The following is a 26,782-nucleotide window of genomic DNA, read 5'->3' on the forward strand; positions in this document are numbered from 1 at the left end:
AGGTTAGCTCAGTTGGTATAGCGAGTGCTCCGGTGAAGCGGTGGTCCCGGGTTCGAACCCCAGAAAAGGACGAATTTTTATTTAACTACGAAGTTTCTGAGAAAGTTGTATAGGTTTTCATTGCAGCCGTACGGCTGCGCTCGGGTGGATGCCAACGAGATTTACTCCCTTATTACAAACTTACTACACCATGGGGGATTCTCCTAAACATCTGGCCAATACCTTATCCTCAGCTGCTGCTTTCCCACTTCACATTACGTCTAAGGCTTTCTTTACTTCCTCTTTCGATACTGGCGGCATGTCCCATCGATGTACTGTACTGCCTCTCTCATTAACTTTGCGATTACATTGGCTACTGTATAGATTCGTTTAGAACTCTTCGGGTTCGGGTCTTGGCTATCTTATTCATATTGCTAATGACATTGCCTTCTTTTTCTTAACGCATGCACCTGATTTTTACCTATGCCTAGTTTCTTCTTCACTGTTTTTAAGATACGTCCGTTCTTTAGCGCATGCTCGATACTCTCCGTACTAAACTTCTTTATGAAGCCTACCTAGCGCCTATTTATTCAATTTGATAGCTGTAACAGTTCTATTCTGTGTTATAATTATAAGAAAAAATTGCGTTCATAGATGGCTTCCCGCTCAAAAATGCTTTTGTCCAGAATTGTTGGGTATGAGAGTTTATAGCACCATTTGCTCATGTCACAAAGTATACTAATCACCTATAAAAAATTACTACCAGCTATCTACAGCTTGAGGTTTACAGTATAATTTATAAAAGACTATAATTTATAAAAGACTTCGGCCGGGAGGGGTTTCATAAGGCAGCAGAAATTAACTTTCTGATCGCTTTAGCTTGTGTCGAAGATGCATACGCCTAACAAACAATCGGCCATACTCTTCCAACGGCCATTCTTTATACTTTAAGGTCGCTTGGTGGCTATTTGTTTCAAAGATTTAGCCGCTCTAGAATTATTTGGATAATATCTTAAGGAAAATATTTCGTTCTAAAGAGCTTTCATTGGTGCTAAAGGCAACTCGCTGAAATTAAGCTAGTCACTTTTATACGAAAAACCAGCGGAAAAAAACGCGGACTAAAAGACTAGAAGACAAACACGGCGCAACTAAACCACGTTTTTTTTGCGCTGGGTTTTCAATATGAATTCATTCCAACTAGCCCAGTTTTCTGTCCTAATTGATTTCATTACTCGTATACGACTAGCCTGCTGCCCAGAATCCGCTTTTCACGCGCAAATATTTATTTATTAATTTGTAACATGCTTCAATAAATAATTGCCTATTCAAAAATAGGGGGCTATAAAGCACGACGCGATTGCCAATGTGCATCACAATGTCTCTCCGGCCTCTAGATTACAGGGAGTGTCCGGAGGCTCCCATCGAAACTCGCACAGCTACGGTGATGTTTGTTTTGCTGATGTACACGCGGTGACAAGACAGCTTTTTTCCATATTGTTTGGTTTGTTCTTCCCGTTGTTTTTAGGCTTGCCCGACCAAGATTACGAAGAATAACCTTGTCTTGCCCCTGGGCATCGCTGCCTACGATATCGAGTATGACGCTGAAGAATCTCCGCTCTTGGGACTGAACCTAAGCCGAGGCCAATTGCGGCGTGTTAGGATGTTCAATAACAAGCGCTACTTTTTCAGGAATGGCTTAAGAGACTGCGGCCGACTTGAACCGTGCTTTACCATTACCTAATAAACGGAATGGGAGATGAACCCATGGTACCATGCGACCGATCTGCGGGTTGCTGCGCTATTATGACTTTCAATAACATGATTCTCAAATGTCTTGCAGAGAGGGATTCAACAATCGAGCTTCCAGTTTGGCTAAAAAGATTCTCTTACCAATCTAGTCTTTTTCTGTTTTTTCTATTATTTTTTTTTGGCTGGGTAAGCCCTAATTCGGTGGCTACCAGCCCCGAGAAAAATCGTACGTTGCCTGTTCTGTTGTTCGCAGGTGGCCTAGTGCGAGCGCTCCATACCGCGGCACTGCCCTCTGATCGCAGTCTTGTGCGTAGCAGGAATTCGTGCTTTCCCACTGATTTGAAAGTATTAAACACTCGATGTATTTTTTATTTTACAACGAGTAGCTGATATAAAGCTGTTCCGCTGAACGTAAGTGGACGTCACGTGGTGCTTTGTTCTTCAGTGTCCACGTGACTAGCCGCCTTTGACACGTCTGTAGCCGATTTGAGCAGCCGCTCTTCGCCGTAGTTGGCGCCGGGCGCCAGCTTAATCTTCAGGGGACTTTCGGAAGTTCCTTCTGAACAGACGTCCGCGGCTGCTCCGATACTTACTTGTGACCGGTGGCGGAAATGGAAGCGGAGACAAGAGCTGCCCGTGTGAATCCGAGCGTGAACGTGATACAGTTCGTGGGCGAACAGACCACTAACCTCAGCTGCTTAACAAATTACTCGTATCAAAAATAGCGATGCAGAATGGGCGTCAGTTGGTCATTTGTAAAACAAAAAATGTAGCTTTAGAACCAAGTAGAAAAGACGAGGATAGGACGGATGCTACTCTCCTGTGCTCGCCATTTCCACGGGACTTTTTGTAAAGAGAATGATAGGCAGCAGCGGCAACCGCACCGCCAGCGCAAACTTTGTAACGAAACAAAATACAAGCTATCGTTAGTTTATTGAAGAAGGTAATTAGCTGTAGATGCTTAGGTTTGTTCAGCATAACTCCATGAAACCTGGTATTTCTGCGTCCTCTCCAGCATACAGCGGGGTTATGGATGCATATCAGGTACAGTTATACTAGGGACATTTTGCTCAGTATTGTATTTACGCTAGACACTTTTGTTGAAAGCACACTTTCAACTCACAACATGAATCAATAAATTTTACACGACTGCTGCAAAATGGCAGAGTGCCTGAACCTCTCTGGCTAGACATCAACAAGTAGGATTTTGAAGTCTAAAGGCTTGACTGAAACACTACCCGTGTTTCCTTTCAAACATGTTTCGAGGCACCAAATTTCTTTGCCGACCTTACTTCTAATGTATTTCTTATACGAAGTTCTGATAAAAGTTTACTAGTAGATTTACTTCACATGTGCGTCCCGCCAAGCGTCACCGCAATGAAAAAAGCAAATTAAAAAGGAAGCTAATTTCTGTTACGGTGTTAGCAGCTGCATCTGTTCTACCAATCAGATTTAGCTTCCTCTCTAGAGCATAGATTGATGCCGACCTTTAGTCCTTCCTGCGTTAGTCACTTTGTAACTCTTATCGCTTAGGAATTCTTTGTGGAGGCCAAATGTTGCTGAAACACCCAAAGGATAAAAATAAGCTCGGATATAAAGTTGCGACGAGAAAGACAGCCACTCATGAGAGAGGCGAACGCATGCACGCAGGGCGCGCTATTGGATAGAACGCCCAGTGGAAAGGAGCCTGCAGGACATGAGCCCTGCACCAGCAACTGGCTAACACCAGTACTACTGTAGTTCCACGTCAGCTGTTGTGCCACGTCCTGCACATAACAGCGAGCCGGCAACATGCCATCGAACATCCAGGCATCCGTTTTCGAATGACCGTTCTATCTTCGTAGAGGTGCCGAGTTGACCTGCAGTGATGAAAGGCCTTTAACTAGGAAATGTCAGCCGAAACTCTGTACCTTAACTGGGAGAGCATGTGTGTGAAGCGTATTTTATTTCTCCTTTCCTCCTTTGTTGTTGCTATAAGGCGTGCTGTGTATGCTCCAAACTGGATTCCATTTTTGTCCCTCGACATGCCACGCGCCCACAGGCGCTCAGTCTCACTGCCATCTTACTTTTATTACAAACACCAACTTGTTAGTATATCCAGAGTGTTTCACCTAAGATATTACACAATCTTCTGTCAAGTAACGCCCGCCATCGTGGATGAAATCCCTATGTTGTCAACAGGCGTATAAGCATGACACATGTCGACATCCACTTAGTCGGGCAATCCAACTTTGGTCTGTCTAAAGGTAGCATCCTAAGGAGGGACATTACAGCTGGTGACGTCATTCTCCTGCAGTGCTGACTTCACGGATACTGCGCTGATATGCTGACATATACTCTTGGTATTTATAGCGAATTGGTGTTACTCATCGTAGGTTATACGAAAAATAAAATAAAAATAATAAATTTGAGTTGTTGCAGGGTAGTGCGTTAGGCAGTAAAGATGCTTCAGTAAGATGCTTCAGATTCACCATGAGCCACACAGCATGAAAACAACTACGAACCTGAGGCAGCAACCATAAGAAGAAAGCTCTGTCTTCTAGAAGCAATGTGCCTCCCACTCAATACAAATGTGTGACAGGCCTCTCTTGAAGTGCCATGGCGGGATCCTACATCACGACATATCAAGAGAGGCCTTAGTGGATGGTCTTTAAAATATACTTCTCTATTTTTCGCCTTGCACGCATAAACCCCGGGAATTGAGGTAAGGCATTCGGCGTTGGAATAACCGACATAAGCAAACCGGACTACGTGTGCTGTGGCAGAAATGCGATAACGATGAAAGATTGACCAGCTGGTTAAGGATCACTCCGAGAAAAAGAGCAAAAAACTGGCAACGGTTACACTCTGTTAAACCTGGGTGTAGAAGGTTAGGTCTGTTAGCACAGTGAGTTACACTTGACCTAAGCTTTCCAACGGTATATGACTGGATGGTACAGCGCGATGTTTGGTTTTAACTCAAATTAACTAATTAACGGTAATAATTCGGGTCGATAACTGGCACAGCGCATTTGCACTCAGTCTAAGCTTTCCAATGGTATGACGTGATGATCTAGCACAAAGTTTGGTTTTAATTACAAGTAACTAATTAACGCTAGTTCGGCCCAATATTTCGTCGATTTAACTGCGTAATTGACTAATGGTCCAAACTCATGGTGGATCATATGACATATACTCTGATTAGACACATAGTTAGACAGTAGCGAAATCGACTGGGTCCCGCTGCGACCTTGGCTGATCATGAAGGTCAAAGTGCCGGCATGAGGTGTTTTCCGAAGTTGTACCCCGGAGAGTACAGCCACAATTTAAAAATGACGTGAAAGTACCTATAAACGTAGGACAACAGCTGGAGGAAGTACAAGATCGTCAAGTGTTTAGGAGGTGAACTAAAGGCCACAATATGCCAGAGATGCTCATCTAGAGACAATTGACCTGGAAGAGTACTGGCTTTAATGTTCTTTGTTAGGCTGCCAAATTTATTTTTTCGGCAAGAGCCTTTTGAGGGAAGCACTCACTGTACACTGAGAAATTTGAGAACCGATTTTAAGCGGGCTTTGCGTTTGTTTCCTGAAAATTTTCTTCCCAGCTGGTATCCCATATCTTTTGTCCAAAGGAGCTGAAGGCAATCTGAAATTTTTTGAAACAATCTTGGTGCATTGTTCAGAAGAGAAGGATAAATGCCGTAATGATTGCTAGTATTGGTACATAATACTAATGCCTGATACCCGGGCCGGTGCATATTTAGTATGGACATGTCAGTTAAAGAAGCCATCGCATCGTGAGGTTCTTCGTAACGCTCTTTCCGATGGAGAACCCGATTCTCTTTCCGATGGAGAATCGAAAAGCATATTTAGGCGCATTCCGAACAATACGAAGCTTATTTTTGTCCACAAACCTAGCAAAAGCTGAAGAAAAAAAAAAGATTTGGCAGTTTCCATCTGGATTGCAATATACGACTGCTATAAGCTGCCCATTGATTAACGATAGAAGCACCTTGTCCCTGTGAGCATATGTGCCGTTCTGTGCCTTTCATCCGTGCCTGAACTCTATATAAGACAGTAATAATCGCCTGTCATAGCTGCGCTGCAATGGATAGACTCTAATGACAGTATCCCCCATGGTCGTAAAATTGCAAAGCACAAAAGTTGTCATCTGTGCCATGTTAATTACAAAGCAGAGAAAGAACCCCCTGTTTCATAGCGCCGACTCAGTGGATGACTTCTAATGCAAGTGTACACCGCGGTCGCGAAACGCTAACGCACATTATTGGAACAGCGCAAGACGTGGACGGGAAAAAGAGGACACTGGCACGGCAACTGTTCTACATTAAGGGAACAGCGCAAAGAAGCGGACGTGAAAAAGAGGACACAGAAAGGGCGCAATGTCAGTGTCCTTTTTTCACGCCCACGTCTTGGCGCCGTTACCATAATGCGGGGACAAGTTTTCCGGGATTCCACTTCGTCCAAAGCTCAGTAACAGTCGCCTGCGTCATACCACCCAGGCAATGGACTGCTTGCAATGGAAGGATTCCCTGTTACAGTCACTGAAAAAATTCTCACACTACCTCATTGGTTTACCAGTGCCGCCGTGCATGAAAGGTATATGACTACCGCAGCCTATTATTGCCAAATCAGGTCGAACGAGCCGTAACAGGTAAACTGCACAAAGCGGCGACCTTCATAACAGGTAAACTGCACAAAGCGGCGACCTTCAAGTGGCTCTCGGCTGTCCTCTAGAATGCATCTTGAAACCACGCAAAAAAGACAAGGACGAGGAAGAAACCAACAGGAAAGAGCGCAGTTTCTTCCTCGTCCCTTGTCTTTTTGCGCGGTTTGAATATGCATTCTACTAATAGTCACCAACTAGCCCGCCTCTCTCTAATATACTTGTCCTCTAGAACCTGCGTAAGTGCACAAGCTTCCGCTTAAAACAATGTTAAAAAATTCCAGCTTGCTGTTCAATTAGTAATTAGTTTATGGAGGTTTAACATCCCAAAATGCCTCCAGCCATGGGGGACGCCGTAATTTATGGCTCCGGATAATTTCGACCACCCGAGTTTTTTTGACATGCACTAGTATTTCGCCTCCACCGAAATGCGACCACCGCGGGAGGAATCGAACCCGTGTTTTTCGGGTCAGTAGCCGAGCACCATAACCACTGAGCCACAGCGGCGGCCATCACAAAGGTGATTGTTGTATGGATGCAATAAGCAGCGGCTGCCATCTATCTCCCAAGTCCGGAGGTGATGGGAGGAGGAGGAATGTGGTACTCTGGCAAAGCTTCCAGTGAGTCTATTCCCTGTAGGGTTCCTCGATGCCAGCGCTGGGTGGAGACAACTTAAGCGACGCCGCCATATTGAATCACAAGTGGCCTTTTCCATGTGCCGCGAAATGCTCGACTGGTAGTCCAGTGTAGCTCTCGCTGGAAAAGGCCGTTCAAGTTAAAGCACTTTGAAGCGCGCTGAGAGGGTGAACGGCGCCGTTACAAACGCTAGCGCCGCTGATCCCGTGTGATTCAATATGGCGGCGCCGCTTAAGTTGTCTCCACCCCGGTGGCGCTGGCATCGAGGCACCCTTTATACCCTGGGTCGTGAAACGCCACCTCGTGTTGCTGAGCGCCAGTACGCGAAAATTAACAGGCCACGCATTCCAGGGCGAATAATTCTTGAGTGTTTGGTTAAACTGACTCGTAAAAGTAAAAATAATTTTTTTTGCGCTGTTTATTCGCTATCAGCATAATAGACACAACGGTAGGGATGGCTGTTATAAATGCAAAAAAAATAGCAGACGGTTTAGCATGGCTAAGCGCGGAATATCGTGCGGTAGCACTAGATAGGGTGGGCACTTGAGGTCCTTACGTGCTAAAGACATTTGAACTAAACGCCTTTTATATAAAAGCCTTTCCTCTAAAGGCATTTACAATAAAGCCCTTCACCCTAAATGCCTTTAACATAAGGCCATTGCCTTAAAGGCCTTTGGGTAAAGACCTGGGTAACGGCCTAAATGCTTTTACCGAGGTAAAAGCCTGCCAAGTGTACACACCTGGAGTGCACATGTCTTACGATCGGCTTACCAAATTGGGTCTAAAAGTGATCAATGTGGTGGTCCCTGTATCCAAGCATCACAAGATGAAAAACTGTCCGGCGAAACACCTGCTGCAGCCAGGCGCAGGATTGTGGTCGGTTTTATATCTGCCCAGAACCACAATGGATGATGACGGTTGACTTCCACTTATTGGGAGCGCCTTACTCGGCCCCCGGGGCGGAAGAACAAGCTTCGGAAGTGAAGTCATTTCTGACTGACGGCCGATGTGAGGGCAACCCCGACTGGGATTCTCCAAAGTGTCTGAAGTTTGTACTAAACTCGCTTCCGAAAATCTTAACACTACCGATCAGTGTTATCTGACTGGCAGGCTTAAAAAGCAAGTATCCTCTCCAAAACAATGTGCTAATAATAAAAGACTCTGGTCGGTAGGACAAGTGTACAGTGTCATCGAGATATATTTAATGAAAAAAGTTCCACAGTACATGCTTAAAATTCATGTCAGTAGTAGTCTGGCGGAAACGCCGGACCGAAGCGCCGTGTCATTTCTCCTGCGATAATCTTCAGGAAAGAATGGGGAGGTACGTCATTTCCGTCTATTTCGACGGAGTCGCTGTCATCGCCAATATCATCCAGTACAACGCACCTGCTGGCGTTGTGAGTGTCGAGCAATATTTTTATCTGGAATAAAAAAAATTAATGCCCATACATCTATCTGCTTCATATTTTTATATTTATTTAACTCATGCTTAGATAGCGCCGAACAGACGCCTGACATGTCATGTTTCTTGTTCTTATGTGTCGTCTTTGTCGCGGTGTTCCCAACAAGAGGATAATTAAAAAATAGAACGTGCCTTCACTGAAGGAAACACAATCTCAAGGGCGAAAATATGATTTGAAACATGCAAAAAAATCTTGCCACATAAACTTGTTACCTATTTACGTCTCATGTATTTGTCGGGTCGTGTTATTTAATGGCCACATAACCATTTTATTAACCACATATTTTCTTGAATCAATACATTTCGGAGCACGGTTTATTTTGTTTCATATTTTTAGGCAACCTATACACTTAGCTGCTATGCTATATACTGAATATCTCAACACGACTGGCACTGTCTCCCAATAGGTACATCTGATTATGGGGCCAGTGCGAAAGCGGGATTAGTGCTTGACGGCACTAGCTGCTTGATATGACAGAGATGTGGTGCGAGAAAAAACAAAACTACAAAACAGCCGGGAAAAATTTTGTTCAAGAGTATGCCTGAAAAATAGGGCGAAAGAAGATTTCTGTTAAGAATCTCGACAGTCTACCTTGAGATCCCATATTGGCGCGCTACCTACTACACCACGACATGATTCCGTCATAGTTTATTATTCTTTCATGGCAGATGTATCGCATTTTTTCAAGTGTTCAGTTATTTTTATCAAGTGTCGAACCTACAGGGGCACCGAGTAGATTACTCCCGAAGGCCTACTGTAGCGTCCTGCAGACTCCCGGGGGTGCCCCTGATATTACGGCTCCGTATCCACAATCTAATAGGAGTTGAAGCATCTTATATTATCGCAACTTTCCCAACGCCTGATGTTTTCTAGCCCTCACATAGCACTCGTGATTTTTCCTACCCACTGCGCCTTGCCGCTAATATCATGGCGCAAGGCGTCCGGCATGTTTAGAACCGGTTAACGGGGCAGCGAAACATGAAGTTAACTGCCAAGCAAAAACTTTACGCATGTAAACACATCAGGTAACCTTAGATGATTAACACCTATGCTAGTTTTTAAATAACACAATAGCAGCGAAAAAGCGAGAGCAAACGGAATAGAGCGAGAGAGGCGCTATGCCATTTGTTTTTTAAAACTTAATGGAGTTCCGCTGTCAGCAACATCGAACGCAGTTATGACGGAGATTTACTCAAATCTCATAAGCAAAGCAAAAAATTCTCTTCGAATAAATTAAAATACTAGGTCTGGACGGTGTTATATCGGCAAGAAAAAAGCAGTCAATAAGCTAATTTGCGCAGCGCACTAAAAGATGCGATATTATTCAAGGAGACGGAAGCGGCGACCGTCAGCTAGGGGCCAAGCACTTAGGCAGGAAGCACGAGAAAAAAAAATAGTAATTTTGTTTTTATAATAACACCAGTTCTGCTTGCCGGTTTTTACGTCATTTATCTCAAAAATGTGTTTAAAGAATATCGGCTAACACAATAAGGCGCCTTTGCTCGTTGCGCGGCAGATAATCACGCTTTGGCACTCGAGTTATGATAGCGGGATTTTCAGAGGCTCCAGTTCTATAATGAGAAAAATCCATGAATCTGAAATAGTGGGCGGGACCTCAGTCACGTTTCTGTCGTTTCGTAATCTACAGACTCACCTTGCTTTCAACGTGTTTAGGCAGGTCACAAAAAACGGTCTTTTCTTCAATGTGCAAAATTTTCGTTTCGGCCGCGTCTCCTTCGGCATGTTTGCTCGCGGAAACCTCGCGGCTCATATTTGATTCTGCAGCTATCTGCAAAGGCGTAAACCGAAGAATTAGGATCGCAGATTTGTCTCGTGTAATTAACCAGAGAGCTATGACATTGAGCACAACTGCGGTGACGCTAGCAGGTAAAGTGAACAGGATGCAGTAAAGAACAAAAATAATGTAATCGTTCATATGCAATCGATGTGAGCGCGTGCACTTGGCCTGAATATAAGGTATCGAAAACGTGACCGGTGGTCTACTATGTAACGAATAGTATTGAAGAGGAATACCACATTCCAGCCAGTGGTAGAATGTCAGCAGGACCGAGTAAGTTTTTTAAGGAGAAATTTCAAGCGGTTTCAGATAAAATTTTCACGACAACATTAGTGAAACGAGCATAAGCAATTTAATGGCAGTATTTTGTGGCACATGTGAGGGTGACCACCACAGATTTTTGGAGTCTTTGTGACATGTTTTCGGGGATCTATGATGCCGGTCTTGCTAAATGCCGGTGACAAAATAAAAATGCGTGTTTTCATTGAAAAAAAAAAAACCCTGCTTATTGGGAGAACTAGTAACCACAACCTATTCAAACTACTCGATGGCGGCTATAGGTGCAACTGCACTACGTGGTGTCGAAGATTGAAATCTCCGCCGGTCTAGGACGCGATAAACATAAAGCTTACGAAAAACCTGGGACTGAGCGCGCGCATTGCAATGATAACAATTTCGAACATCATAGTAACTCGTGCACAAGGCAAGTCTTTCTAGGGAGACCTGCTCACGTCTTGTTTGGCGAATCAAGTGATTAGGCCAATGAATAAAACAAACAAACAAACAAACGAATAGAAATGAAAACAAACACCGCTATATGGCAACAACAATAATGCTCTTCAAAAGGCACATAAAACTCCTTTGACCTTCACTTTAACGCAACAATACGGCTCTGTAAGTGCTAGTTGTGCTCGGGGAGTTAGTTCATGGAATAAAATTGCATACTACGCAAAGCAAAAACACTAGACCGGAAAAAAATTCCAAAGGCACATCAGTACAAAGATTGCAATTACACATATGGATGCTTTTCTGCGGCATTGTTTTACAGTGCTGTACAGTGTTTTCTTTGATGTGTACTGAAAGAACTATACGCGTGTTAGTGACGCACGCTGATAACCTTACGCTGATAACGCTGATAACCGCTGATAACGACGATGTGGTTCCATAAAATACGTTGAGTTCGGTGAGTGATCATGTCCTTGACTTTGCTGGAGCACAGATAGGCATAATCAATAGGCCGCTCCCTGCACGACGTCTACAATGGCCGACTAAACTCGTGTCAGCGTACTGCATCTTTTTTTTGTCATGCTAATGCGTGCAATAACTTCTGTGATTACCTCGTAGTTGTGTCCTTTTGCACCGTACATTTGTAAATCCTTGAAATGTACAGTATGACTACTCACGCTAACGCCCATCAACTTTGCGGAGGTGTTACCGGAAAAGCCAAGGACAATGTATGGAGCAATCCGAGCACTATGATTTCCTACCCTCCTTCGGCTGTATCTCTCGTAGTCCTTCGGCTCTGGCTTCAGGTTGTACGAGAAATCGCCGCCGGTGATGCGTACAGCGTTGCACGCAGTGGTTAACGAAAAGCAGAGACCTGTCTTATTGAGGTCTTCCGCCCACTCGTCAAACTTGCTCACAACGTTAGCCTGCAAGGAAAATGCGTCAGGGTCGCAAACTCTTCAATGAAACAAAAAACGAAAAAATCGTTCGTCGTCTTCCCTCTCTCAAGATCATTTCCAGCGCGCTCCTAACGTGACTTTTTCGGAGCTTACTTTTTCACGCTGTCTTCCACACAGCATGCAAAAAATGGAAGAAGTGCTCGAAAGGAAAACATACCGCTTTTTCGACTGTTAAAACGACCGATGCTGGAAGGCAACAGCTTAGACGCGTACGCCCGCAGGACGCGGGCGCTTAGTTTTAGCTGCTGTGAGACGTGACGTGTGCCGTGACAGCCCCGCCAGGAGGTGGCCGACCTAACGGAGTGCATATTATGGGTAGAGAGCTGATACAACACATCAGCTCTGCACACGTGGTCTTCGCTAGTACCTCATTAGAGATGCTAGGGTAATCCAATTGGCAATAGGTGGTGGTACTCGTGAAGTGGCGTGGCATATGTTATATGGGGCGTCACATCTCACAAGTCCAGCTTTCTTGGACAAAAATTTAAATATTGGAATATTGTAAGATACTGTTACGGAAATATTGAAGGTACTGGTCCATTCTTTCTATGCGTAGCAAAATATTTGTTTTAAATTTTTTTCCCATCGCTCGTATCGGGTAGTTAAGTCCAATAAGGAATGTTTGTGACGATAGCAAAAACGTTCATATAAAAAAAAATGCAAGCCTTCCGAATGGAGATCTGTGGATATGCTGATTGTTATGCTGAAATCTCTCCATATATGAAAAAAATAGCGTTCATAAAGTATTCCCCATTGAAAAATGCTTTTGTCCAACATTCCTGGATATGGGCTATAAGAGACGTCCTTGTTGAGAGCTCGAGTTTAATTTCGACCATCTGGCGTTGTTTAACGTGCGCCAACGTCACACCGCACCTGGAAAATTTTTTCCGTTTTTTCTTCCATCGAAATTCGGCCGATACGAAAGGGAGTCAATCCCGCGACCTTCGGCTGAGCAGACGAGCTTCAGAGTCATTAAAACCACCGCGTGTGGTTTTCCTTGTTGTGGCCATGGCTCACATAACTGCGGGGATGATGGAATAGGATAATTTCGGCAGATCACGTTTGGGCTGGTGCTGCCACTTGTGGCTAAACTGGCACCATGAAAGAATAGCACGCGTCAAAACAGCGCACAGAAAACAGCACAGTTTGGCTGCTGACCCGAAAGACGCGGGTTCGATCCCGGCCGTGGCGGTCGAATTTCGATGGAGGCGAAATTCTAGAGGCTCGTGTACTGTGGGATGTCAGTGCACGTTAAAGAACACCAGGTGATCGAAATTACCGGAGACCTTCACTATGGCGTCCCTCATAGCCTGAGTCGCTTTGGAACGTCAAACCCAAATAAATCAAAGCAACACAGCGACAAAACAGCGCATGGAAAAATGGCACAGCAATAAAACGCAACAGGGAAAAAACAGCATGGCGACAAAACAGCGCGCGTCACAACAGCACGCCGAACAAAACGGCACAGCGACAAAACCGTACAGCGAAAAAACATCACGACTACAGAAAATCGCAGGGAAAAACAGCACGATGACAAAACAGCACATCGGAGCACAGTGCAGTGTTACTGGAGGGGTGAACTATCATAGCGATAACCGGAAAAGGTAAATCACAACACATGTGGCAGTGACCTTTGGAGTTAGCGAGTGCTCGTTTCACAGACCTAATAAGGCACGCGGTAGGGCAATATAAGCGATCTGAAATATAGACTTTTTTATGGCGGGAAATGGAATTAATAACGCTTAAAAAGTTGTACTGGAAGGATAGATTTTGTGGGTTGACCATCATGGTGCTGAATTCTGGCAAATAAGCCCGACGTAGGGTTCTGGGTGTACCAGAAGTTCTTACTGTTCAAAACTCTCGCTGTCGGCAATTGAATCTTCAACAATTTTGTTTGGAGCGACACACAGGGCCTTCACACATTGAAAATATCCAGTATGCGATACTTACTTTTAACGATGGCAGGATTTCCAAAGCCGACATCTTCAGGTTGTTTTGCGCTTAACCAGGACGCTGCACAGTGGCTGTCTGAGGCTAGACTCCAGCTAGTTACAGTGGAGATTCCAACTCCACTCTAACTAGCTGGAGTCTAACTGAAGTTAGTTTTCTATTCTGTTCATTTCGCATATTAGGCTGCCGTAAGCTTCAATAATCAAACATGCCTTAGGCTGTCTGCAACGGCTCTGTATTTCGTGAGGAAAATAGCGAATAGATTTGTGTGGTGTAGTGTGAATCGTTTCAATAAAAGGAAGTTAGGTTCAATATTCGAATTCTATGACACGAAACTAAGATTAGATGTCTATTTTCCTTTACACACTTTCGCTCGTCATTTATTTTCTTTCTTGAAGCTGTTAGATGCCATTTGGATGCTTCCGAATTTCAGAACCTTTGCGTCAAAACAGCACGAAGAACAAAAAATTGCTAGTATACATCAACCTGAATTCGAACCAGAGATGCGCTAACCTTTCCGACGCCTTGGAGCGCTCGGCCATTGCAGCAGCCGCTCGGTCTCTCTGTTCGAATTGGTAGCCTCTCTCGCTATGCCATGGAAGTCATCACCACGAATGTTAGCTATGGCCGCTGAAGAACTGGAGAGGGCGATGACACGTCAAAGAGGGAAATCAAGCGCTAGACGCCATGCATGCTGCCTATAGGAAGCGGCTGCGTGCGGCAGCACGTAATGCGTCATAAACAGCCAAGGTAAACGGAACCTGGCTAGCAAATAAGACAATATAAACTAACCAGGGCATTTGACGGCAGAGCAGATGCCCGGGATATTTTATCTCTAAGTTGCCCAAATTCTTCTTCAATAATACAGAAAGAAACTGCATGATTGAAGCCAAGCAGGAAAGGACTACATAACCACTCTGCCAAATGTACAGTTCAAGCAACGCTGTTCCTCACTGAATGAGCCTGCCCTGTGAAACGAGCACTCGCTAACTCCAATGGTTGCGGCCACATGTGTTCTGATTTACAGTCTGCGGTTATGGCTATGATAGTTCAACCCTCCAGCAGCGCTGCGCCGTACTCCGATGTGTTGTTTTGCCGTCGTGCTGTCTTTTCCTACGCTTTTCTGTCGCCGTGCTGTTTTGTCGCTGTGCTGTTTCGTCACTGTGCCGTTTTGTCTGGCGTACTGATTTGAAGCGTGCTGTTTTTTTCCTGTGCTGTTTTGTCGCCATGCTCTTTCTGCCGTTTTCTCACTGTGCCGTTTTTCCCTGTGCTGTTTTGTCGCCATGCAGCCTTTGTGCCGTTCTGTCACTGTGCCGTTTTTCCCTGTGCTGTTTTGTCGCTGTGCTGTTTTTGTGCGCTGTTTCTACCCAATGCTGGTTTGACGTGTGCTGTTCTTTCGTGTCCCCGTAGCTTTCATGCCGCTCTGGAAGGCTAGTCTGACAGCCATGGTCTTCTAAAGGAAGTTGAGGATGACACTTTTTCTGGGACGCAAGGTAAGGTCTGTGCGATGGACCTCTTTCTTCACAATTACACATTAAGCGTCTATATTATAGGGCCTTGTGTCCGTCGGGTGGAAATGAAAATCGCATCCAAAACCGGCCGAATCGTCTTGCCAGAAGTGCGTGCCGTCAACGCCAGATCGGCGCGTAGATCTCGCCTACGTACCGGCGTTAACGTTGACAACGGCTTTTCTTAGTTATTAAACATGCGTAATGTACTAGTTTCCTCTAGAAGATTTAATAAGTAATTTTTGGTTTTATATCAGTACCGAGTGTCAAAAACAACCTGGACACTATTTGGGCTTAGCATACCTTTCAGCCTTTTAGTAGAGGCCGACTGGATTCTTCTAACCACTCGCATTTCTTTCATAAATATTGGGGTATCGGAATCAAAATTTAGATATATAAGCTCGGCTGATTCTCTAACAGCCATCAAGCAGATAAATGAGGTTATATGACATGTTCTATTGAACGGTGTCATGTTTTTTTTTCTGTTCTGGCCCGTGTGATGCGTTTGATTGCTCAATGGTTTCTACACAAATTTAATTCCAGTGTGAGATAAAATAAGGCCCAACAAGGATAAACTGGAATTCACTCCAACGAACAATGCATGAAAATTTGTGAATAAATCAGCAGGAGAAAATCTCCGCATTAATTAAGCTATTATTAGCCATGGCGTAGAAAACGGGTTTTAGATGTGCCTAAAATATACACGAGAATTATAGTGTCTAATCTGCCTTTAGTAGCGCAGTACAAGTGCTAGGATGCTTACCATGCCCACAATGTGTTCTGCCGGCGAGGATATAGGGTTCGGAGGATATATTCCGAACAGCTGAGGGATATCACCCATAGCCCAGTAAGGAACGTTTGTGGTGAAGCTCGTTGTAATACCGGCAATGTCGGCACTCCTGTGTAAATGAATCCTAAATTACTATGCGAAGACACATAGTCCTGCCCATAGACAGCAAAATATTTGACCCTCCCACCTTCCGCCGCTTGCGGATGGGAATAACGCCAGCAAGAAGTACAGTTCCCAAAGAGCACACTTTCCAAGCACTTATTGAAACGAAGCTTTAATTGCCCCGTTCACATGGAGGAAAAATTTATCTCCGCCCATGCATTATTCAAATACGAAACAACAAACTGATTTACTAGGAATGACAGTCGTTTATTTATAAAAATTAGATATTTAGAGGAATAAGTTATCTGAATTTTCCAAGTTTTTTTTTCGAAAGGCACCCACACATAGGGCTTTGGTCTGTACATGAAGAAGTAGCGGTTAGAGTTGACGAAAAATGTCGGACACACTATCGTCTGCATGCCGTTGTACTTAAAGGGGAAACGGTGATAGTGACAGAATGCCGCCATTATCGTCAGCCTAATACTTCCACCGTAGAACATAGGCCTCCACCCATATATATGGAGCAAACCTCGTGCTACGACATCAGCGGCCACATTATTTCCGCAAACTTTCAATACCTCTCCTCCCCGCCACCTTGCATTCCGTCCAATGCTGCTAGCGCAACCTCTGCTACAACACCGTACAAGGCCACCTAGATCTATCGCCAAAGATTAAGCGCTTAGGAGAGCGGCTTATTCATGAGGAAGGTGATCTGTACGGCTCGGGACAACTGATTAGCCGAGCGCCGTCTGGGGGTGAACACGAAAACTTTAAATTGGACGCTACTAAGCACCCAATAAAGTTTACCTATCAAAGACCAGGCATACAGATACGACAGGATTGAACAGCGCACAAAGGAGGAGGACAGGGAATGAAACGACGAGACACACAGACATTGTCGTGTGGGAAAAGCTACGTTCGTCAAAGCGGTAGGTGTCTGAACGACCGCCTCTGGGAACATTGTAACAACGTGTCTGAACAGCGAGGTGGGTTACTAGACGTACACTGCAGAAAATGCAAGCCTGATGGTAACAGTGCAGATGAAGATGGCGGATCAGATCAGGTTTCCACTTGTCAGGCCATCTACCAAGACTGCACTGTTATTTCCAAACACAGATGTAAACTGATTCGTGAAATTATTGAAACCGAAATGATGGACCGTTTAGGTGGCTTTTGCGCATCGAAGCCATCGATCGCTCTGAACTGTAAGGAACTGTTGTACCTCCGTCAGCGCCTTAATGTTCCGCTTGTCGCGCATGCGTGATGTTGGTCAAGATATACCTATATATTCCGGGCCGAGGTTCGAAATAAAGTGTTGTAAGTACAGCGCCCTTGTGTCTCATCGTTTCTTGCCATGTGTCCTCGTCGTTTGGGCGCTGTTCAATCTTGCCATGCAATACCAACATGTCCAAACTGCACCTTAGTGAAATACTGGTACGGATTTAAAAGAAACTCGCGCATGATCTTGCACATTTCAGTGTCGTTCGCGCTCATTAGTCAGGTACGTTGAAAGTTTTTCGAAAATGCCAATTTCTATTTCCTTCCTTTCGTGCTTGTTTTCAACTGCCAACGAATAACACTGAGTGAACATTTTTCATGAGCAAAACGTTTTTTTCTTAACTGCGCACCACTTCAGCCAGACAACTGTCTCCACTATTCCATCCATCTGCCGCAAAGAAAGGCTTCACTTCAAGAAAGATAAAAATTCGGTGTGTTAATTTTTTGTTTCTGCCAGGCTTCTACCTCTATATTAAATACTAGTGTAAAGTCCAGACTGACAGCGCAGCAGTCTTACAGAAGTTATTTCCACCTTTTATGACCTGCAGTCGCTAGGAAGCCTTTTCCACGATGCTCGTTCGCAGGAGTTCTTTCCCACATCGCGCCATGAACTTCACTGGAGGCGATGTTGAGATCCGGAACAGTACTTGCTATTTCTGTAGGTACGAAACTGTTCGTACACAATGCTATATCAAACATTCGGCGCACTGTGTTTGGCTAAGCTACGAGTAAAAATGCAAGCAAATACTATGAGAGCTGTAGGTGGCACCCATCTATGCGAGTGCCGTTGTAAAATGGGTACTCGATCTAGCTGACAGGTTCCTAGCTTGAGGAGCGCCATTTTAGAGGCTCATATAGCTGTAAACGTAATCAATATATCTACTTTATATCCGCCAAAAAATAACCTTGTTACTGCCACCTGAAGACGTCTTATACATCCTGGAAGTTATTTTTTTTGTAAGCTTAAAAAATAGCAGAAGTTAGCTTGCATAAGCTCGCTGCTCGTTACTTTTTCTTTGCTTCTGCGGCAAGGCCAATCGTCGGCTGTATGACAGCTGTATATATTGTGCTTACTTTGGAGTTAACGGTGCCTCAGCGCGGTGTGTGAGTGAACCACGGCGTCCACATGTGGTCAAGTAAATGTGTTATGTATGTGAAAAGGGATATATAGTTTTCGAGAAAGTACTTTATCTGCTCGTGATTTAGGCGGGGCCGGTGTATTAGCGGCTCGAAACTAGGAGTAGTCATGTACACTCATATCACACAGAATGCATCATCGTTCATAGAGAAATATGTTTATAAAGAACACATGTATAATCTCCGGCATACCATTTATAACAAAGACAGGAATCGTACAAACTACGGAACACAAAAGTTATATCAGATTCCCGACTTCTTTAATAAGCACGCCATGGTTATGAGTATCATTACTGACAGTTTCTTAGCTCAAGCATTAAAAAAAATCATGAACACACATTTTCTGAGATCACAATATTTACTATTTACTTCTTTTTTCCGGCTTCTAAGTAGACACCTGATAGTTTTGTTATGAAAGCGCTTATTGTTCCTGCTTATTCATTTTCTCTGCATAGTACTACATGCCACTTATTTCAGCTGTTTGTTTCCTCGCAATATGACTTAGTCCTGTACGCTACGTTGTTTTAATGGGCTCCTTTTATGGCGGTGATTACTGATCGAAAGTTTGTTCAACGCTGTGACTGTAACTGCTGTTGAGTGATGTGTTGGGGAGGGGTAAGGGGGCCGACACTGAGTCAGGCATTAATTTGCCTTTATGTCGGCCTCCTATGCATCTACTACTGCTGCCTGAATAAAATAACAGACTTTGCCTGATGCTCTGGCAAAATAGCGAAAGTAGCGGGACGCAGACAAACAATTCACCGACGATTACAATACTTCCCAATTTAAAATTGGAGCGCAGCTGTTAAAGTGATTTGATTTTGCACGCGTTTTTTCGAAGCTGGAACTACGACACGGGGGGACCGCTGGGCTAAGCAACCTTCATAATTATAGGGCGCACCGTGTCTGTTCGTCACTTCGCGCCATAACAGGCACACACGCCCACATAGCGTCCACAGTGCAAACGCTCTCTCACCCTCCTGCCGAAGCTCGTGTCGCCATTGGCCAAGCGAGGAGTGAAGTTTCTAGAGGTTTCGAGTTTCTTCTCTCCGACCGAGCGCCGCAGTTTCGTCTGGCCGCCGGCGGGCGCACGCGTCGGCGGCCGGTGTCTCTCAACTTGGCCCTTCGTCGGTGCACCCTGTGAACGTCCATGAAGGCCCTTACTTCTATTACTCAACTGTCATCCAAGGATAACCTTCGCCGCACCCCATATTCTGCGGTATTACAGCAGCTCCTCTCCTGCGCCCCTGCACAGCAGCGGTTTACCCAGCAGACTTTCATCACCACCCTCGAACGGATTACCATTGTGCGGTGTTCGCGTGTGTCTGCTGCTCGGATACCTCGCTCTGGATTCTGGAAGAAACAGTGACCTTTTCGCACGCACCTCGTGCACCTGCTTCTTCGTTCTGCCTTGTTGCCAATTCTCTCCTCCCGGGCTTCCCAACGCCCTTTCCTCCGCGCGCCACCGGGCCACCGTTCGTGCCCGCTCATCTCGCGGCTTTTGCACGCATTCAACTTTGGTGGCTACTTTTTTATTCACGTCTGCCGTCTCTTCTACTTTCGTCAGCTCCTCTAAGGTTTTTGAGCGTGTGCGGTGCGCTTTTCGGCGCGTTCTCCGGGGGTTCTCGTCTTGGCGCGTGTGCCGTGGGGTTGGCCGCAGTCGTCGGCGTACACAGGGCTGGTGGACGCGTGCTTTGCTATTTAAGGGCGGTAGTCTGCGTTGACGCGTTCACGCGTGTGCAGCCCCGGACTCTTCCGCTTCTGCCGCCACCGCTTCACCCCATCGGGCGCCTCGCTTTCCGTACCCCCACCCCCTCCCTCTGTACTTTTCGCCGTCGTGCGTTTTCGCTCGCGTACTTGTCTGCCCGGGACCGACCTCACTTAATTATTTCGTGCGCTTCACGACCTCAGCCGCTCCGCGGCTCTCTCAGAGCTCGTTTTTTATTCGACCCACTACTCCGCGCGCAATTTATTACCCGCTATCCGCTTCGGCGGCATCCCAATGCGAAGGAAGCCCTTATATTCGTGTCGGCGGAATTGCTCGCCTCCTTTTCACGGTTCATCTGACCACTGCGTGCTCAGCAACCACTCATCACCATCTCATCCACTCTTGTCACCTCTATCTCACTCCCATTCCCCATCACGGCGCTGCGACCATTTCCTCGCCAAAGAGAGAGAGATTACTGCCGCGCCGCCACTTTTCCTCAGTCGACATCAAGAATCGCGAAAGAACGAGCGCCGCCCCGCGCGAGCGAAGTGGGCAGGGCATCACACAACACGCACAAGGCTACGCGCTCTCCATGGGTAAACATGGGTGGGTCCTTCTGCGGCGCGTGATGACGTGTTCCTTTGCGCCGCTTCGGCTTGCGGTGCACTACGACGAGAACGACTCTGGCGCCATCTCAGAGCGAGCGGCGGTACTCTATGCGCCCGCGCGGAACGCACTTTTTTGTGTTTTTGTTGGGTGCCCGCTTACGCCGACGGCGAGGCAAGCGGTTGAAAACACGAACGGACGTTTAAGAGCGGCACTCTAAGAGGCTGATCTATCGCTATATCACTTCTTCGATACCATTTCGCATTTGGCTCGTGTTTGGTCAAGAGGATGAACAATTTGCCTTAAATTCGTCGAAAGGAATTCTCTTATATCCCTGCCGACGGCGGCAACCCTTCTCACTTGGGCCTTCTTTCTTGTAATACAATTATGGCTGCCCCCCTCCCCCACCTTTATTCGACAGATCATATTTCGCCCTCCATTCATCGACAGATATTCTCTTTTCGTCCTTATATCGCCTTCATTCAGCACTCTTCTTTTCGCGTTCATCAAGTCCGATTTTGTTCTCCTTTGGTACGTGCTTATCGCCCTAGTTAGGTGCTCGTACCAGCAGGGCATAAAATGTGGATATCGATATCCAAGTGTTTTTAATTTTAAAGGTACATGTTCGCGTAGGCTTCTCGAAATTAAACAGGCCTGCCATAACCTCAGCGAACTGTTAATATTTGAGAAAAAATGGTAATGTTGGCAGTAGGTTGTGGCCACTTTTCAGGACGCCGAAAAAAAGAAAAACTGCGAAAGCTTACCGAAGGTTATGGTATTTATAGAAATTCCAAGCCGATACGTCTTGCCACAGTGGAAGAATAGTGTGAAGAAATTGCCAGCCTTCAGGTACGACGTCCTGTTTAAGGTCACCAGTAAAAGGGCGTCTCTGCTGTAAAATACATTGGCATAACTGTGAAAACTGTAGCATTAACTCAAAGCCATAATTCCTGAATTTTGCACCACGAAGTACAGGGGTGATTGAAAGTTTAAGGGACGCAGGCTATCGGGAAAAAGTATACTCTAGCTCTGTCTCCCGAATAGGGTGCGTCTTATTGTCACCAGCGGATATTCCGTGCACGTCCCATCACACCTCGAGAGATTTCAGGCGACTTTTTGTGCTCGTGAGTGCACCGACATGAATTTTTTTTCCGCACGCCTGCCACCCGTAAACTCTTGATCACAATAGCCCATATGTAGCAAATAATACAAGTGCAAAAACAGACAAAATGAAATAGTAGTACTTGTTACAGAGCTGTAGCATTAAGACCGCAATAATTAACATGCTACAAAATTATTACACCGTTCTGTTAATTGTCAAAAGAAGAAACACTCGCTCACCTTTCATACTATATGCAAACTCAGGCAGGTACACCGATTTGCGTATTACAGCTCTAACTTATTTCCGTCTAAGCATATTCTGCAAATACTTGTCTGGTGCTTTTCACCTAGGATGTCAGCCTAAAGCAAGCGTAAAACAATCTATGGGCCTTAAAAAAGGATTCGCAGCATTTTTGCTCAAAGCTGCTGAAGGCCATGGGAGCCAGCACGTAATTCTCATCAATTAGACCTCAAAATTGACGTCCTCCGCATGTCTACGGCTGGTTCAAAGCTCTTCATATTACACGGCTATCATCTCCAGGTTAATGCGCTAGTGAAGCTTTTTCCTCCTAGCGCCATCAGGAATTTCAGCGGAAAGTTCAGAATGACAGAAAAAAGCTGCGAAGTTTCTCAGACAGGAAGCTCGAAGCCAATCGATCATCGCGAAAAGATTGGTCATGTATGTTATAGAGGAAACTGTTGGGAATAAAAATGCTACACTGGAGGGCAAAAAGCTTAATAATCAGGAACATACTCCAACGCAAAATATTATTAAAATGAAAGTAATAATTGGTTTGGGGTGAAAGGAACTGGCGCAGTATCTGTCTCATGTATCGTTGGACACCTGAACCGCGCCGTAGGGGAAGGGATAAATGAGGGAGTGAAAGAAGAAATAGGTGCCGTAGTGGAGGGCTCCGGAATAATTTCGACCACCTGGGCACCTTTAACGTGCACTTTAATCGCACAAAGGCCTTTCATCACTTCAACAATTGAGACTATTGACACATGTGGCTCCTAGGGTACGTGACTATGAGCATCTAAACAAAACTAAGGCGCCCGTGTGCTGCGGGGTGTCAGTGCACGTTAAAGATCTCCAGGTGGTCTAAATTATTCCGGAGCCCTCCACTACGGCACCTCTTTCTTCTTTCGCTCCCTCCGTTATACCTTCCCTTATGGCGCGGTTTAGGTGTCCAACGATAAATGAGAAAGATACTGCGTCATTTCTTTTCCCGAAAAACCAGTTATTATTATTATTATTATTATTATTATTATTATTATTAATATTATTATTATTATTACTATTATTATTATTATTATTATTATTATTATTATTATTATTATTATTATTATTATTATTATTATTATTATTATTATTATTATTATTATCAGGGTCTCAAAATGACGAGCGCTGCGGAAGCCCAATCATGAATGTAGGTCTCCGTGCAAACGCAGCTGCATTTCTATACGCTATTTTTGACCATTGTGCAGCCACCCGTCTTAGGTTTGATATGAATCACGACCAACTAGCGTAGATTCCTGCTTTGCTTACACATAACAAAGAGCATGTATGCCTACCACTTCAATGAGCTGCGCATTTACGTCCACGGGTGGCACTGTGTGGACGATCGCAAACCCATCGAAATCACTCCGGCTCCAGCTATCATTCTCCAGTCCTGTCTCAAGGTAAGTGTGGAGGCTGTCCCGGAACACCATCAATGGTGCGGCGCTCCTAGAAGAAAAGAAAAGAAATACTACAGTCGACATATTTTCGGTCAGGCGACGAGTGCTGTAGCTGTTATACGGGATGACCAGTTAATAGTTTCTATCCATTAAGTAAACAAATACATTTCCTAAGCAAAGAAACATTGATGCTACAGATACAATTCTTGTTAACTCTTGCTAAGCTCTGCCGAGTACTGTGTGTGTCTTCGAGCTTCTGATATGTCTGTCCTTACAATGGCATACGCCTCCAGTTTAATGAAGCAGTTCCCTAATTCTTCCTAATTTTTCATCGGCGCATATACACATATGACCAAGAATATTTCCACTAATTTACTGATCATCACAAAGTTTTGAGCTACTACTTAGCGCCCTGTATTTGTGTGTCTCAAAAAACCTTCCGTTGTTAACTGTCTCTACTGAGAGACCCATTGCTTCCTTTGCTGCTTTTTTTTTTCCACGGCGTCTGTAGGCATTGCATTTTTTCTGTTGCTTTAATTTTGTATTTTTTGTTTGTTTATCGGTTTTGTCTTTAGGTTTTTACAGTTTTTACTTATTAATTTTATATCTTTAATTTTTAGTTTTTTGGCTTTATTTCTTTTAACTTTTGTTCACTTTCGGTTCTTTGTAACTTTATTTTCATTGTTTTTACTAATTATCAATCAATGACAATTTAACTAATTACAAACACCCATTACTAAGTAATATACGTGTTATAGCATGTGTGCCACTGATGACGTCATAGCGTGACAGATTTCGCGAACGGACGGACGGACGGACAACGATGAGCCATTAAAGGCTATCGCCTTAATATTTTCTTTATTACTTTTGAGCGAAGAACGTGTCTCCACTTACCTCATGCGTGTATAAACAGCTCCCCACATGCCAATATACCAGGTGGCGTGGGAGAAACGCACACGCGCTTCCGCAAAATTGTCTCTGATGCCTTCTTCAAGCTCCAGTGCTGCTTGGTAGTCCACGCTTGAGAGATTTTTAAATTCTGAAACGAATAAAACGTTTAAAACAAGTAGTTTTCATTTTTTTTTTCGATATTCCGTCGCAGCTCCTCTTGTCACGAAGGCAAAGTTGCGTTGGAAGCAAAAGTACACGCAGTTTTTTGGCCAGAAGGTTAAAGTTCTCAAATGCAGAGAAATGGCTGAAATTCTTAATAATGTGTTTTCATTACTCTGCATTACGTTGAATAAAGCCAAATAATGGCTACAAACGTGGCTTTATTCAACGCGTCGGCCACCGTCAAGATCAGAGGACAGGGGGACCAGCCAACAATGAAACAACGAAACGCGCGCGCGTTGTGCTTCCATATGTGAGGGGAACCAGCGAGGCACTCGCACGCATTCTCGGAAAACATGGAATCCACGTGGCTCACAAACCTGTTTCGATAATAAGCCGCTTCTTACTACGACCGAAAGACCGCATCCCCAGAGAAAAACAACCGGGTGTCGTCTACAAAAACCCATGCTTAAAGTGCCCGGCTTCATACATCGGCGAAACAAGAGACCTCCACCACATAATAAGGCAACACAAAGATGGCATTCGGACAATGAATTCAGAATCCAACCCCCTCGCCGAACACTGCGAGCGCGCCGACCACCGGATAGCCTTCGAGGAGGTGAGCGTCTTGGCCGTGGAACTCAAAGCTGTTCAAGAGGCGACATGTGGAGTCATGGCACATCCGGCTCACAAAGGAGGCGATGAATAGGACTCCAGGAACGCTCCCCCCCCCCCTCCCCCCCCCCCCCCCCGCGTACGTCAGTGCTACCACAGGGAGAGCGAAGGCAGCAACCCGCTGCTGCTGGCACACTTTAGTCACCCCTGAAGAAGGGACCGGGTTGGTCCCGAAACGTTGGGTAAAGTTAAAAATATTGGTTGGCGTCAGTTTTCTCTCAACTATCTCAATAAACCAACCAGACAAACTTCCATCGAAGATGTTTTCGTTCAAACTTGTATATATGCCTGCAGTGCTTAACGACATGACTTGGCTTGAAATGGCTGCAAGGCCTCAATACTTTGCTTGAAAACATGTTCGAGTTACTAAAGGTCTTTCTACTTTAGCGACATTGTAAGAGTAAGGTTGGCCGCTGAATAAGGGGGCCATAAATGCGATCAGCCCTGACTTCAACCACAACTAGTTAACAGGTGCGCATTGGAATTAGGGGAAAACAAAATGTCTTACATAAAACGGCTAGAAATATAAAAACTGCGAAAACTGGCCCTGACTGGTATGCTTGTCGCAATGGGATATATTGATAAATATGCGTATAGTCACAGTTTAGGATAAGTAGATGCGTCACAGCTAAATGTTTGACAGTGTTTACGGCATGCACTGTTGTAAGCAATTTTTAGAAAAATATGTTCAAAGCCGGTTTCCTGGTTTACTCGGAGATAAGAAAAAGATTAACGTCTTTGCCTATTCAAGATCGAAGCATAATGCTCTCCAGTTCTGACCACTTAAGTTTTTTCGTTACTCCTGATTGCTTCAGGAGGATGGCTAAAGGAAAGCAGTGCGACCAAGAATTGGCATAGGTTAGCGTCTTTTATTACCAATACCCTTACAAAAATTTCTTTAGACAGTCTATAGGCTGTCCATAGACTGTCTATAGACAAATCCTAGAGAATAGTTTATACGCAATACAAATCCCATAGACAATCTATAGACCATTTATGTCCGTACAGTTTTAGTAGACTTTTGCCTACTTTCAGTCTATATACTATGAAAAGAGAAGCGGAAGTATCTATAGAAAGGCAATAAACTTGATATGATGTCTATAGGCTGTCTATAGACCATTTTTATAAGGATAATCAACGTCCGAGGCCGGAAGCCCTGTACGCAATGTTACCTGCAACGTTTTTTTCAAAGGAGAACTCGTTCCCCTTGTTGGTTCCAAGG

At 44.8% G+C, this 26,782-nt stretch overlaps 1 protein-coding gene across 1 annotated transcript; it reads right to left on the reverse strand.

Annotated features, from left to right (window-relative positions):
- Positions 1-10,844: 10,844 nt before the first annotated feature.
- LOC144102419 (uncharacterized) lies at positions 10,845-26,766 on the reverse strand. Its single transcript, XM_077635699.1, has 7 exons — positions 26,733-26,766; positions 24,730-24,874; positions 23,731-23,884; positions 21,819-21,946; positions 16,197-16,332; positions 11,778-11,942; positions 10,845-10,895 (listed from the first exon to the last, which is right to left on the reverse strand). The coding sequence occupies exons 2-7, from the start codon at positions 24,756-24,758 to the stop codon at positions 10,845-10,847; spliced, it is 663 nt and encodes a 220-aa protein (XP_077491825.1). The 5' UTR covers positions 24,759-24,874; positions 26,733-26,766.
- Between the last annotated feature and the right edge of the window lie 16 nt (positions 26,767-26,782).

Source organism: Amblyomma americanum, chromosome 8 (assembly GCF_052857255.1).
Source record: "Amblyomma americanum isolate KBUSLIRL-KWMA chromosome 8, ASM5285725v1, whole genome shotgun sequence".
Classification (NCBI taxonomy): Eukaryota; Metazoa; Arthropoda; class Arachnida; order Ixodida; family Ixodidae; genus Amblyomma; species Amblyomma americanum.